The sequence below is a fragment of the Hemibagrus wyckioides genome, linkage group LG20 (assembly GCF_019097595.1).
Source record: "Hemibagrus wyckioides isolate EC202008001 linkage group LG20, SWU_Hwy_1.0, whole genome shotgun sequence".
NCBI lineage: Eukaryota > Metazoa > Chordata > Actinopteri > Siluriformes > Bagridae > Hemibagrus > Hemibagrus wyckioides.
Window position 1 is genome coordinate 13419452 of NC_080729.1, and position 15930 is coordinate 13435381.

Below are 15930 nucleotides of genomic sequence, written 5' to 3' on the forward strand. Positions count from 1 at the left end.
TTTTGACAAAGATGCTTGATAGCAGTTGAAAAATAAAATGGACTAAATAAATTCTTTAGCATGGATTACTGCATTTTTTTTATATATGGACTATAGATTTGGTTAAAACAGATTCCAGACAAACTTATATAAGTGCTTTGGAGTCTCTATGAAAAACACATAGCAATGCTTGAGGTGTAGGTTCAGAGCATTTTGTGTAACCCAGGTGTTTCATTTTATTGGGATTTATTAAAAAATATGAAAATACAGAAAGCGAGCCACTACAAACACACAAATCAAAACAAATAAAAACAAATTATAATGAAAGAGATGGTGTTGTGTAAATGGAGGGCGTAGCCATAAACAAAATGCCTTAACTGATATATAAAAGATATAATAACTAGAAATATAATAACTAGAACACATAATAAATTGAATGTTCTACATTTTCAAAATTTCCTACCTCAAAGAATTCAGAAAGACAATGTTTGTAGATGAACTGAAGATAGATAGATCGATAGACAGACAGACAGACGGATAAATCGATAGATAGACAGACAGACAGACACACAGACAGAAAGATTAACAAAGGATTCGGTCACTGTTGCAAGAGTGTGACACTGTGACACTGAGATAATGACATCATACAGCCAGATCACTCCTCATTGATATAAATGCCATTTGAGTTATTTGTTGCAACCAATTGTTGAAAAAAATGTAATTATTTGGGCTTCATCTTATTCTGTGTGTGTGTGTGTGTGTGTGTGTGTCAGAGCCCTACTTTGTTAGCGCAGTAGAGTGGGGTCCTCACATCTACTTCTTCTTCAGAGAGATGGCGATGGAGTTTAATTATTTGGAGAAGGTGAGCAGAAGTAAAACTTACTGAACCGGCAAGTGGTTTAACATTTTGCTGAAACTGAGCTTTACATCTTTGAGTTGTGTGCATATTGTGTGTGTGTGTGTGTGCATATTAACTAGAGTGTGTGTGTGTGTGTGTGTGCGCCTTATTTAACTACAGTGTTCCTGCATGCATGAATATTCATGAATCTGTGTGTGTGTGTTTCAGGTGATGGTGTCCCGGGTAGCGCGTGTGTGTAAAGGTGATCTAGGGGGCTCTCAGCGCGTGTTAGAGAAGCAGTGGACGTCTTTTCTGAAGGCGAGACTGAACTGCTCTATTCCAGGAGATTCTCACTTCTACTTTAACCTGCTGCAGTCCACGAGTCCAGTCATACGCATGCATGGCCGAGACATTATCCTAGGAGTTTTCTCCACTCCTCCCAACAGGTACACACTGAACAACTGAGTTTTTAATTTTCTCTGTTTATGCGTCTTCATGTGTGTGTATTTAGACTTTTACATTATTTTTTATATTTTACTATGAAATACATTTTGGTGCCAGTGTGATTTTATTTAAAAAATATTTCTCTAATATTTATTTTCATATATTTTAGTGATGGCAGTTCACTGTGGCCAGTTATATTTTTCTCCTTAAGTGGTTAAGAAGTTTTTTCCTAATAAGGTTCTTAGAAAACACACACTAAATATTAACTAAAAAAAAATATCTACTTTAAATTCCTGCTACATTTTTTACTAAAAATACCCATCATAAAATATTAATATAAAAAATTTACATTTCTATATTTACTAAAATAATCTTTATCTATTAAATATACATGCTAAAATATCTACTCAAAGTACCAACTAATATATGTACTAAAACAATTCCTACTAAAATATTTACAAAAACATTAGGGGGGAAAAAAATTCCAAACTAATTTGCATGACAAGAATAATTTCCCATTATATTCATTAGTATGCATTATTCATATTAAAAGAAAATAATCACATATAATTCACACACCTGTGCATAATAAAAAATAAGATATAAATACATTATAATGCTATTATAATACTAGAATAGCTAAATTATCTATACTCGTAAATATAGTTTTGTAGCAGAATATGCCTCTATTTTTAATAAATATAAATACATACTGCTAAAACTACATAATAAATGATTCCCATATATTATCCAGTGTATTAATAGAGTACATTTTGTCTTAAGGGACTCATACAAATGCTATTTAAACATTTATGCTGGTAAATATTGATATGTTTTGATAAGGCTATTTTTAAAAATGCATTTTAAAGGAATAAATAGTTAACTTTTAAACATTATAATTTTGATTTCGTTTCTATACTTCTATAAAGCTGCTTTAAGACAATGTCCATTGTTAAAAGCACTATACAAATAAACTGTATTGAACTGAAATTTAAGAGAGAGAGAGAGTTAAAGAGAAAAAATGGTTTAGATAGTCAGAGCTGCTTTCTGTTCGTTTCTTATATTTCTGTCCCATAAGACATGAGAGAAGTTGAGTGTGAGATGAGTGGACAAATTCTCCTCCACCTTATATTCCACATACTCTTTCCATTTCATTCTGCCATGAGTAATTGGTGGACCGTACAAAGCTCCAGAATGGCCGAGTGACACCTCAACCCACCACAAGTGATTGGCACTTTACACCAGATTACAATGTCTCCTTGGAAACTAAGAATAACGTTCTCTTCAGGCATGACGCACCAGCAACCCTCACCAGGAGATAAATGTATTAAAATCAGTCTGAAATAAAGAGAGCTTCTCTTACACAAAGTGGTTGTATGGCAGTAAGGGTACAATGTATTGTTTCATAAGTGTGACATATCTCCCGTAGCTCTAAAGCAGATGAATGTTGTACACACAGTGGTGCTGCTGCTGCTGCTGCGAGGAAATGGCCGTGATGTCTCTGTATAGCAGTTAAGCGATGAGACAGAGGAAGACGAGGGACATTCAGTGTTCCACAGACATGAAATGTCAGCTGTAAGCTGCAGTCAGAGGCGTATAAAACAGATGAGTCATGCAGGTGCTTCGATTCTGATGCAAGAAAATCATTCAAGTATATGCATTTTATAATGCAGGTTTCCTTTTTCTGGGTTTTGCCTCTTTTGTTTTATGGTGATTACTTCTTATTTTTCTTCTACTTCCTCCTCCTCTCATTTTCTCTTCCTGTCTCTTCTTCTTTATCATCTTCTTCTTCTTACCATGTTTTATTTTCTACTCTTTTGTTTGCTTCTTCTTCCTCCGCTACATTTTCTCTTTATTTTCCTTTTCCTTTCTTTCAAATTTGAAAATTCTTCTTTTGCCTTTGTTTATTTATCTTTTCTTTTCTCGTTCCCTTGCTTTTTTTCCTCATTCTTTTTCTTTTCACTTCATTCTCTTTTTCTTCTTGTTTCCTTATCCCCCTTTTCTCATTCTTTCTCTTATTTGCTGCATTTTTTTTCTCTTTATCCTTTACTTCTGCTTCTTTTTCTTCTTTCTCTGCTTGTTTTACAGCTTATTATTCACCTCTTTTTTCTCCTCCTTTTCTATTTGTTTTTTTCCCCCTTCTTCTCTTTTTTTTTTTTGAAATCATTTTTCCCTCTTTATATTCTTTCGTCTGCTGCTAGTACAGTAAACTACTGCATCAATCATTTCAAAGGTTATTGAGTGCATTCTTACTTAATCAGGGCCACTTAGAGCAAAGCCTGTAGCCTCAACATAAATCACCATTCATTTAGCAATTTAGTCACAACAAGCAAAACCCCACACCTCCTTTTGTTACCTTGCGTCTTCAGTGAGACAACACATGTCAGAGTGCAAGCGAGAGGGACATTGGCATGCTGCAGAGAGCCATGTCGTGAGCTATCTCACCAGACAATGAGGAGCGGAGCCAGCGCACAGCCGACTGCAGATGAGCTTGGAGCAGATTGGCAGGAAAGACATAGAGAACATGCTTTTTGTTATCTGTAGACTGCTTACATTCTGGTTATATTGAGGCTTAGTCAGTGGCCGACAGACAGCAACTTCATCAGACCTTTCTGGATGAATGGGCAGAAATGGGCCTCTTTGCACCAGAGGGGTCAAGCAGATTTTGGCTTGACCATAAAGGATGAGATGAGCTTCTGCAAAAACACATTTATATTCTTGGGAAGTTTTTGGGCAGAACTGATAAAAAAAGCCCCAGAGCAGTGAGAATGTCTTCTATAACTGATATTTGTTTTCATGTGGCTGTTGTATGGTTTTGTTTTCCTCATGTGATAGTTTTCATAAGCTGGGAAAAGTTGTGAATTGCTTTCCTGTGAGCAGCTGAATGTTTTCTATTGGTTTCATATTAGAAGTAATACACTGCTTTTCACTGGAACATGGTAGAATCTAGTGGAAAATTTCTTTTTAAATATTTAATATCGCTGAGATCCTCGAAAGATCAGGTTTAGGAGCACAGTGTTCATTAGAAGGCATTTCGCTCTGGGCAAATGTCAGTTTGAACAGCAGGCAGCACAGTTTCTCCTCAGCTGTTCAGCCTGTGCAGCCTGTAGCTCCTGCAGAGTGAAAGACACTTTGATGAGAGCGGTATTTTGATGCTGTGGTGTTGGCAAGGAGATGGCATGGTGTTGGCATGTTGATGGCACAGCACTGGCACAGCACTGACATGAGGTTGGCCATGCCGGTCTATTCCCACTGCGCTGGCTACTTACACAGGCCTGAAAGCCAGGAGGTCATTTATGTAGTAGATGGTGGGTGAGAAGGACAGAGGGCCAGACAGGAAAGAGAAACATTGACCAACAAGAGTTGTATTTCGATAACCATGCACAGTATACAACATGGAGTGAAATGCTTTTATGTCAGAATAGAAGAGTAGAATTTCAACAAACGATTAATTTTACTATACAGGGAGAACAGAGAAAATATCTACAAAATATAAAAATAATATATAAAAGAAGGTAGCAGAACACTGTGACTATTATGAATGAAATGCAGATGTGCAATTTAGTGCAATATATTTTCCAGTTAAGGTCGTGTGTGTTGTGCAGACAAGCCCAGAAAAGTCTTATCGTCTTTGAGAGCCTGAATGTCCTGCGGGAAAAAGCTCCTCGTCATTCTCTCTGTCTTTGCCTTCAGGGAGCAGAAGCGCTTCCTGACTGCAACAGAGAGAATTTTTAGCATGTATTTAATCAGGTTTTTTTTTACGGTATATATTTTAGGGGTCCATATTTAACCATGTTGCCACAAACACCAGTGAGGAACTTGACTGGAAACCGACTTCCATCAGTATAAATGAATTAATTTATCGTGTGATATAAAATTAGTCAGGTCTCTGTTGGCTTTCAGAGTGAGATATGTATTTTTCCCTCTTTTGGGACAGAATTTTAGTGTTTGAATATAACACCTACAAATTTTAGATGCAAGGACTTGGGGCATCACAGAGAGCAGAAATGGGTTTGATATCACCATTTACTTTGAAGATTTTAAGGAATATATTGCCCCTGGTAGGCTAGGTAAAAGCGGAAATCCTTACGAAAAACTACAGCTTCTTAAGCTCCTGAGAGTCTGAGAGCTTTCATATGAGTCATTAAGCACCACTGTGGAATGTGACAAGACAAAGAAATTAAACGCTGAACATGGGCATAACAAAACAGGAGGAAATTCTATTTTTTGGCCTCTGGAGTTAAAATCCAGACACTTTAAATAAAGCTAATTAACAATGTTCAAAATTAATTTCCCCATTGCAAAATGAACAAAAGTATGCGGATAACCTTATAGCAAGCTTCATGATTCTGAAGATTATGGCCAGAAAAGTTTACAAAGTTTACAGACAATCTATTATTCATTATATATTTGCTATATGTTTAGGGCAATTTTTTGAATTTTCATCTATCTATCTATCTATCTATCTATCTATCTATCTATCTATCTATCTATCTATCTATCTATCTATCTATCTATCTATCTGTCTGTCTGTCTGTCTGTCTGTCTGTCTATCTATCTATCTATCTATCTATCTATCTGTCTATCTATCTGTCTATCTGTCTGTCTGTCTGTCTGTCTGTCTGTCTATCGACCTATCAGTTTGTCTGTCTGTTTCTTTGTTTAATGTGCTGCTTAGGAAGCAAATATTTATAATATTAATATAAATATAAATATTAATATTCATATTTTAGACATGAACAGAGAGAAAGAAAAGAGGCAGAAAGAAAACTCAAAGTTCAATTCATTTCTCCAGCCAGATCATTACAAAGTTGTAGTTCATCAAATCTTGACAGTTCATTGGCCAGATTGGAGCTGAAGCTGATGATCCCTAACGGCTTATCGGCTGAGGTGGCGTTCTGTAAAGATCTGTTCAGTAAGATCCAAAAGGAGTACAGTCAGTAACATCTAACATGAAGACACTTTGAACTTGTTTGTCATCTTTGCCTGGCCTACATTTCTGCCAGGGTGCGATTTTGTCAATAAAACATGCAAGACATCAGAGTCTGTCAGAGGCAGAATTTCAGTATTTCTGCTTTATTCTTTTGCCTAACGTATTTCAGATCGTCATACTCATCCTCCTTTTTACATATAATGTGTTCTGAACTCTGTAAGTAACAAGCGGTGATTGGTAAGTGGTCCAAGTATTCTGTTTTGCATAAGGGCAACATCCTGGGGTCATCAGAACTGTTCCAAATGATTAGCTGTGACACTCAGCCCCTACTCCTGTAGCCTATCCTGCCTTTAACTTTTCTACCTTCCTGATCTTTCCATGAATTATTTCACACTCTTTGAAGAGTTGTTTAAATGACTGCCCTTAGGGGCATTCCCTTGAAATGCTTAATTGTTCTGTGTAATTGTCTGGCTCTTTGTCTTCCTGTTCACTGAAGTGAACCAGATGAGGTAGGGGAAAAAAGCATGAAGAGGTAACTAAGCAAGGCAGATCACAATAAGTGGATCCTGTCATAATACATGCACTTTGACATTCATCAGTTCAGTCTGCATACGCACCGGATGATATCTAATCAGGAGAGTGCGAGTAGGAACCATTGAGTGTGACTGATTTGGAACAGAGCCCTTTGTGAGATTTGGCAGTTGGATTGAGTCCCTGGTCCATTGTTGGCATCGTGACATCCTGCCAGCGGGTCCGGTTTCAGGTGGCAGGCGCCAGGCAGCCATGTCTCGCCTCTTTTTTGACATAGCACAGATCAAGACTAATCCAGCCTAATAATTGATCACTTCAGAACACAGCTTCTGACTTTTCACAAAGAAAACAATGTGGTACATCTCCTGTCATTTTCTCAGTCTCTCACCCTTCCCTTACTTCTTATTTTCGTTCTTGTCTCTCTGTCCGTTCTGATGTTTTCCTGTCTGCTACACTCTTCTAGACCGACTCTTGCACTCTTGGCTTGTCATTTACCTGTTTCTGTGCCTCTCTTTCTCAGAGTGATGTCTGTCTAGTGATGTCTGTCTAGTGCTAGTAAAATACTTTCACCTGCAGCAGGCTGAATATCAGGTCGTCTGTGACATTATTCTAGTGATAGGCTGTAATGTTAGGTTTTAGAACAATTTTGTTCAACAGCATACTCCTTGCTTGTAGCTCACTGTCCAGTTGCTCAAAAAAAGCATATTGTGTATAATATATAAACATACATCCACACATTAACTCTTTTGGAATATACAGACGTGGAAATGTGATACAAATGAGGTCATGAATTCCCCAGAGCTGACGCTGGCTGTGCTGCAGTGGTGTGTTGAAAGATATGTGTGTGTGTGTGTCTGTGTGTGTGTGTTGTTTGGGGGGGTTAGTTGGTCTTGTCTGGTCCACATGGCGAACACCTGGACCCCCAATCAGGTCCCAAGCCTTTCCATACATCCCCTCAGCTATCAATCTAGAAAATATGTAAATCAAGTAGTCCATATCCCTGGTCATTTATCCTTTATATAATAAAATATCTTTAAATGTGCATTTAAGTATAATTTGTTTGGATTTATTGTTAGTATTTCTTAGCAGTGCCAAATACAGTTGGCACATTTTTTTTTTTTTTTTTTAAAGTAGGCTCCAATAAGAATGATTTTATTTTTTCCACAGGAAAATGTGCCTAATGTTTATTTTATATAATCATTTTTAGGAAGGGTTTCAATAATTCTAAAATATGGATATATTATACATTATTTATTAGGGTTGTAACCAACCGCTTATGAAGGGGAAGCACTTTTTTGCCAGAAAACTTCATAGCAACATCTGTTCGAGGCTAAGGATGTACATCACACTGGGACTGTGCTGCTGTGGGATGCAACAAATAAATCCCACTGTGAAGCAGGATTAAAAAGCAACCAGACCCTCACACACTTCTAGCTGAGACCAATTATGAACTCGAGTGATGTAGCTGAGGTTGAGGAACTGGCAGAGACAAACTTTGCACACCATGATGACGTTTCTTTCTTTCTACTGTTTAAAGAAATTTTGACCACGTCCATTTCAGGTTTAAATCCAAGTAGTGCTACCGATATGACTATCTGAAGCAGTAAACATATATAAACAGTGGAATTGCATTACAGTTCTACTGTTTATCTAGTCATTACTGGCATTAATTCAGTTCACGGTTATTATCTGAATGTAAAACACAAATAATTGCTTATATTTCTAGTATATTATCTAATCAGCAAGGTAAAAAAGAAGCCCAAGAAGTCTGTCAGGTTTTTTTTTTACTTGTGTTTGTTGTGAGCAATTACAACGGTGCATGTAGGGTGTCCATCAGATCACTCAGCACATCCTGACCACAGCTGCTTCTGTTTGCTGTTTCCCAGCATCCCTGGCTCAGCGGTGTGCGCTTTCGACATGCAGCAGCTGGCACGTGTGTTTGAAGGGAGGTTCAAGGAACAGAAAACTCCCGAATCAATCTGGACTCCTGTTCCTGAGGAGCTGGTGCCCAAGCCCAGGTAACACGACAGAGCCCTTTCTCTTAAAACGCAATATCTTCTATTTTAGCACACAGCCCACATCAGTGGTACAACACAGACTGAAGAGAATGCAAGACCAATAAATGAATGTATTTTTAAAGCACATATAACAGTGGAATTTGATCTAATTTGTAGGGAATAAAAACAAGACCGACCATGCTATCATACAAAAATAATGCATGCCCTGAAGGGTGTCATGCGGCAGGTGGAGGGCGTATAACAGAGTGATCTGGAGTGGGTTATTCTGCATATACTGCGAGATTTGCCAATGATTATTTTAATTGAAAGTTTCATTTATTAATGAAAGACACATTGCACATTTTAACAATTTATAGTTAGAAATAATGTTGTGGAAAATCTGATATCACTTCTCACTCTCTCTCTCTCTCTCTCTCTCTCTCTCTCTCTCTGTCTTACACACACACACACACACACAGTGCAATCTGTCATTTTCCCGTGAAAACAGAAAGCACGACCTAGACTGATAGCACTTACAACTGAGACTCCTTCCATAAATAAACACCTCGCTACATCAATGATTATAAGAATTACTTTATTAAAAAATTCAAGAGAGTATGTGGTACATCCACTGTACAGGTGCCATGTGCATGAGTGGTTACTATGGAAACAATAACATCTGAAAAAGAGCATTAATATAAACCTATGTTGATGTTATTCATGCACACCATTAATTCAACCAATCAGATTTGAGCATTTTGACACGATGTGGTGCAATAGATAATACCATCCGGCAATAAAACCGTATGGAAAATGCATTTTGTTATAGCTTTAAAGCCTGATATTACCATTAGGAATGTTAGACTTGTAAATCCAGTCATCCTTACCCTTTAGTAATTTATCAGCATGCAGAAATACAGTTTCTCAGAGGTGTTTTTCTTCACACTACAAATTAACAGTTTGTGATTCTTAGGCATGCCAGGGTCAGACCAGAAAAATGTAGAAACACAAAGAAAACCTCCAATTTTTTGGTACAGTTTACCCTAGCAGAGCATTTGACTAGGGCTATTCATTAATTCAAAATCCACGAAAGTAAAAGAAAGTTGTGCCAGTATACTGAATAAACTACTGCGAGAATTAGTTCTTCTTCAGTACTGGGTAAACCAGTAAAACATTTATGGATCTCTTCTTTTGAGATCTGTGCAGCTAGTGAAGTTGTGCTACTGGTCGATGATGCAAATTTTCATGTCAGAGTTCTTCACAGTCCAACTTGATGCAAAGCTTTGCCTCTCAGTGAAAGAAACCTCTGAACAAAGTGAATTCCTTTGAAACTGCCCTGTTGGGGCTTATTGGCTCAGGCGGGCTGTCAAGCAATTTTTGTGTGCTTGGTGTTTCACTTAGTATAATTATAGGACACATTTTGCACTCTAGACAAAGATGTCCAAATATTCCTTCGCTCTTAACACACAGTTCACGTTGGTGAAACAGAAATTGGAGAGCACTCAGGGTCTAAGTGATCAAAGTCTTTTCTAAATGCTCACAGCACAGGCAATTTTGGTGAAACAGTCAGTAGGCTGGAGCAGGTCATGCACTAAATATGTTGGCAAATCAGGCCATTAGTCCAATTACTCCCTTACCATTTGGGTTTCTGCTTCATTTCCAGATGACCAGATACAATGATACAACAATATAATACTTCACCGAATTGTTTTCTGAATAAATTTTGAGTGTAAGGGCATGCTCTCATATGACATGGATATATGACAAAGATCTAAAACAGGAATATTCAGTTCAAAGATCATTTTTTACTTACAGCTGGATATTTGAACTAAAATTAGAAGCCTGAAACACCTGAAGTAGAACTTAATACTGATCCTAATTCAAACCCATATCAGCAAAGGAAAGTTAATATATATATATCTATCATGTGGATTAAATACTTCATTCTGTGATTGTCCTCTAAGAAGTAGGTCTTTCTACATTTATAAATGCAATAATATTCTTCCTTGTGTGTAGGCCTGGGGGTTGCGCTGGTCAGGGCTCCAGGTTCAGCTCCTCTACCTCATTCCCTGATGAGGTTTTAAACTTCATTAAGACCCATCCACTCATGGATGAAGCCGTCCCTCTGCTGGGACACAGACCCTGGATAGTTAAAACTATGGTCAGGTAAGTTCTGCTTTTCCATTCATGGAAAATAACCAGCATGTTTTCAGAATTTTTGCTTATATCCATAGTCATGTTTTTTGAATTGGGGAAATGATAATACGAAGGGTAGGATTTAGAGTCAAGGTCAGCTGGGTGAAGGAAAATAAGTTATACTCAACAACACTTTTGTTTTGTTTGTAGAGCTCGGAAATGCTAATATGAAGGTCACATATAAAATGCCTATCTCGAGGCAAAATATGGTTTGAGATTCAAAACTGTGGGCAGCTGGCCTGGTCTTACTCATGCAAGCATGATGAAACCCTTCATGCATATAGCCAGACTAACAATGTAAGAGTGTAGATGAAATTGTAAATCAGTGCTGGAAAATGCTGCCAAGTGCAATTTGACAGCTATTTGCCTCTGGACTCTAAATGCCATGGAAAGTTGAAGAGAAAGACTTTTTTTTTTCTTTTCAACAAAAAAAAAAGAAAAGTACTTCATTTAGCCAAGTCAACTGAATTTTGATTGAAATGCTCTCAGGGGTGGAAACGTTATAATGTCTCTCATGAATAACAATGCTGTTCTTATCTGGCATTATAACACATGATTTTCATGTGTATAAAAAAGGGAGTGTCATTTATTGTGCAGCAGAGTTTCATCCTGCTCATCTTTTTCTTTATAAACAGAATTGATGGTTAATTTTCTGTAATTATTAAAACAAGATAGTTTATCCAAACCAAAATCCAACTGTTCAAGCTTTAAAATTTACCTCAGTCAAACATAGCATTAAAAACCACTGATATGTGAAGTGAATAACATTGATTTTAACATTCATTGATCTTATCTTATAGTGGAACCTGTCAAGGGGTGGGATATATTAGGCAGCAAGCGAACAGTCAGTTCTCAAATGTGATGTGTTGGAAGCAGGAAAAATGGGCAAGTGTAATGATCTGAATGACTTTGACAAGAGCAAAATCGTGATGGCTAGACGACTTGGTCAGAGCATCTCCAAAACAGTGGGGTATTCCCAGTATGCAGTGGTTAGAACCTAAGGAAGGAAGGACAACTGGTGTCTAACTGATGTGGGACCAAAGGCTAGCCCAGAAAATCTACACTGCAAAAACTTTTTCCTGTCACTGGACACACCCACATCTAGTCAGCAAATGGTCACTGATGTTCTCATTGAAAATAATTGGTCGCTTTGTCGCCTGTATGTGTGAACACCCCTTTAGACCCTCCATATCACAAATTCCATGGAATTACCCCACAGTTAATATTGAATTATGCTAATTTGTTTCCTATGAGAATATAGCTAAAGGCTACTTTTAGTAGTCACTTGTTATTAAATGTGTTCATGGTACCATGTGACAGATTTTCCTTATCACGTAAATAGGTTATTGTTGATACTCGTTCCATCTGGCTGCCTCAATGAAATATTCATGTTCGTACTGTTTAGAGTCATTACTAGAAATTGCACCCTTGGTGTTGTTTTATTGTATGTTGTTTTACCATTTCTCTCCTTCGCGTACACACATTATCTGTAAACAGTGTCTCAGTGTTTCAAATGATCTCAAAATTACACACACTTTCTGCAAATCCACATAAATTACGGGCAAAGTGAAACATTGGCTCCATAAGCACAAGCACTCTGCCCAAAATGAAATGTTCACGTTATGAAAGCACACTTACCATATAAATTTCAGCAAACCTTCACAGATTAATTGATAGTCCAGCTGTCACGGTGTGTATGGTGGAACAGTGTATATGCATTAATTAGCGAATACTATAGAAATGCAATTAATCATTATTATTGTGTTTATTTACTTTGTACTATATACAGATAGGGAAAAGGAAAAATGTATATGTATGGTTGTAAAAAAAAATAAATAAATAAACCAGTCTTTGATATTAATGAATAAATGGAATGAAAGAATGGAAATGAATCATGAAATTGGTCCACGTATAAAGCTAAAAATAAACGTAAGAACTTTTGTCTCGATTGTATTCAATGTGGAAACAACACATGCAATGTTCTCTAATAGTGCTGGAAAAATCTGTATAGCTTAAATTGTGCTTGATGACATGATGGCAGCAAATGTAACTGGGATTTCATTAGAGACTGCGAGTTATCTTCTTTTTGAACGAGCGCGTCTTCCATTCCTTCTCCTCTATCTCTATATCTAACAGGGTTTTCTGTTCCCTTTTCTTTCTTTCCTTCTGTTTCCTCCAACAGTCTCCACTGGCTTTCATCACTGCTTTCATTTTCATTACTCTGACTTTTCACATCATATTGTCTATAGAAAATGACATTTTGGATTCATTTGTCTCATTCAGTAGAGAAAGACACATGCAGAGGAAAAACTCTGCCGCTTTGGTGTTCCCTTGGAATGGAAGGCGAGATTATTATTCCTGAAATTTGGGTTTAACCCTAAATTCAGACTAACAAGTAACAGATCACGTGTATTTTGTCTCGTGTTGGTGCGTAGTGATTGTCGGTTTTGGGTGTGCATTCTCTTGTTTAGCTATGTACAGTATAAACCTACTTAAATAACTCACTTATTAATGTGCAAATCCATTGCCACATACTAAGATACATACTAGCTTAATTTTCAGATTAGCAAAGCGAGCTATTCTAGCTACATTTATTCACAAAAGGTACTAACATTGACTGCAACAGTAAATGGGAACTACTGCATATAGAAAGTAAGGTTGTGAGCAGAGGGCCAAAACACCCTGAACATTGTATACATGCAGCTCAGGATTGGACTGGAACATTTAAATTCAATATGTAGCTCACTGTATCATGCATAATTTGCATAAAATTGAATCGCTTTTTCACTGTTAAAATCATACCTTGTATCTTACCCATACTTGGAAAATGAATGGTTTTCTGTTTTGCTCATTGGTGTGAACATAGGGTAGATATGTGTTTGCAAATGTAAACTTGGGCTTCTGGAGTGGCAAAAGAGTCCAAAGGATTCTTGGGTAGGAATTTGTTAGTGTAAGTAGTAGTAAAGAGATGGCGAAGTGATTTGAAGCAAAAACTCACAAATAGCAAAATGTATAAGACGTTAATTAGGAATGACTTTAGGCATAGTGTTTATCCCAAAGTTCAGTTATTTCACAACTTCATTAAGGCCTTTGTAATAAAAATTAACATCAGTGAGATTTGTTCTAATGGCTTATTGAACAGACAGGTAAGCTTTAGGTATTAAGAAAAGTGTACCAGGGCACTACAACAGCATGTGAGCCATTGTGAGAATTTGTAAGGGCAATGTTGTAATTTGTCTAAATTTATTGATTAAATGAGTCAGGTAAGTAAAACTCAACAATCACGAGGTCTGGGCTATTGATCAGAATGCCTTGAGCTCAAATCCTAGCACTGCCAAAAAAATAAATAAAAAACACTATTAGGATCCTTAATTTTAGTCTTTTCAGATATGCAGAGGAAGGAGTTTCACTGGACAATGCTTTTATAAGTGACAGTTTTCTGTAATGTCAGTGAGACATTACAGACATTCATCACAGTTTGCTTTCATTTTTGGGGGGTGAGAATTAAAGCAAATTACTTAAAACTACAAGCTAGTGTCTTTACAAACTTCTTGTAGAGTTTTCTAGCTTGGCTGTCCTTGTCATCATTTGTCATTTTCTTCCAGCACATAGTGTTGTGTCATAACCATTGTTCTTATTTAAGCTTTTAATTCACACTCTGAGCAAAAATAAATAACATTTATGTAACTGTCTGTTTGGCTACATTGTTAGCCGTTATTACATAAATCTTATTTATGGTTTATTTACCCGTTCTCCCTTTATCCCAGGTACCAGCTGAACACCATGGTGGTGGACACAGAAGCAGGACCACACAGGAATCGTACTGTAGTGTTCCTCGGGTCCACCAGGGGCACCGTTCTGAAATTCCTCATCACACCGGGTAGAGACAACCCTTATTCCAGCACCAATGTCTTTCTGGAGGAATTAGAGGGTTATAATCCTGAGAGGTAACAAAACATTTTCATTGTAATACCACTTTGGTGTTAGGCAGATAATTTTCATGTATTCTGGTGTTACAGTGAACTTACAGAGGCTTCTCATCTGTAGACAATTAAAGGAATATTGATTGTTCACTTGGGGTAGGTGTTTATGGAAGAGCCAGGATTTTCAGGTTGTTTTTTAATGTAGTAGTTTATCCCTGTTATGGATCAGTGTTTATAATGTAAGTGTTAGCAAGTATTTGGTATTAGGGCCTTATGACTACATATCAGTGTTTATTAGGGATGCAACTGAATACAGTACAGTCCATTATTGAGGATGAATTTGTTTACAGATGCGGTTATACATACAGATATACAGATAGAAGGTGTAAAATCTTTGTTTATATCATCACACAGTGGTTTGCTCTAGTATCCTGGCATAAATACTGCCTTACAGTTAGTTCTTTGTATAGTTTGTTTATATCCTGGCATAAATACTGCCTTAATCCAATAGCTATTTCTTTACAAACTGACCAGACACTCACTAAAGAAACGTGTTTTTATTTAAAGAGCTACTTTTCCATTTTACCCATGCAGACCACACACAGTGCCCTGCACAGCATATATCTGGCTTTCATCGTTGTTATTAATTGAGAATCATCCTGGGAATTCACAAGGGTATTATAATGCACTGAAGCTAAAAGGTCCCCATTTTGACAAGCAGCAGAACTGAGTCCCAGCTTTGTATTAAATTCTGGTAATGTGTCTAGTCAACATTTCTATGCTAGAATGTAATCACACCAGAATCATATTGTTCTATGATATATTTTAAAAGATTTAAAAGATAGTTAGATGTGGTAACACCTTAGGTAGAAAGCTTGTCTAAAAGTTGTACAGAGCCAATAAGGGAGTTTTTGACTCCGGGGAAATGGTTTGCAAAATTGAAAATTGAAAAAAATGACTTTCATTGACAGCTCTGTTGTGTTATTCTCTGGGTATAGTTGTGTAGGATTCTCATTCGATTTAAAAGTCGCTTTCTGCGTACACAACCTCCAAATACAGATACAGATATTTGGGGCACAGATCTGAAGT

General features: G+C 37.0%; 1 protein-coding gene across 1 annotated transcript in view; it reads left to right on the forward strand.

Moving 5' to 3' along the window:
• The window catches only part of sema6ba (sema domain, transmembrane domain (TM), and cytoplasmic domain, (semaphorin) 6Ba), a 140249-nt gene that overhangs the window by 103363 nt on the left and 20956 nt on the right, over positions 1 to 15930 (forward strand). The window contains exons 10-14 of the mRNA XM_058372802.1: positions 753 to 841; positions 1046 to 1263; positions 8612 to 8743; positions 10739 to 10888; positions 14686 to 14865. Coding sequence (XP_058228785.1) covers positions 753 to 841; positions 1046 to 1263; positions 8612 to 8743; positions 10739 to 10888; positions 14686 to 14865 — 769 coding nt within the window. The remainder of the gene's footprint in view (positions 1 to 752; positions 842 to 1045; positions 1264 to 8611; positions 8744 to 10738; positions 10889 to 14685; positions 14866 to 15930) is intronic.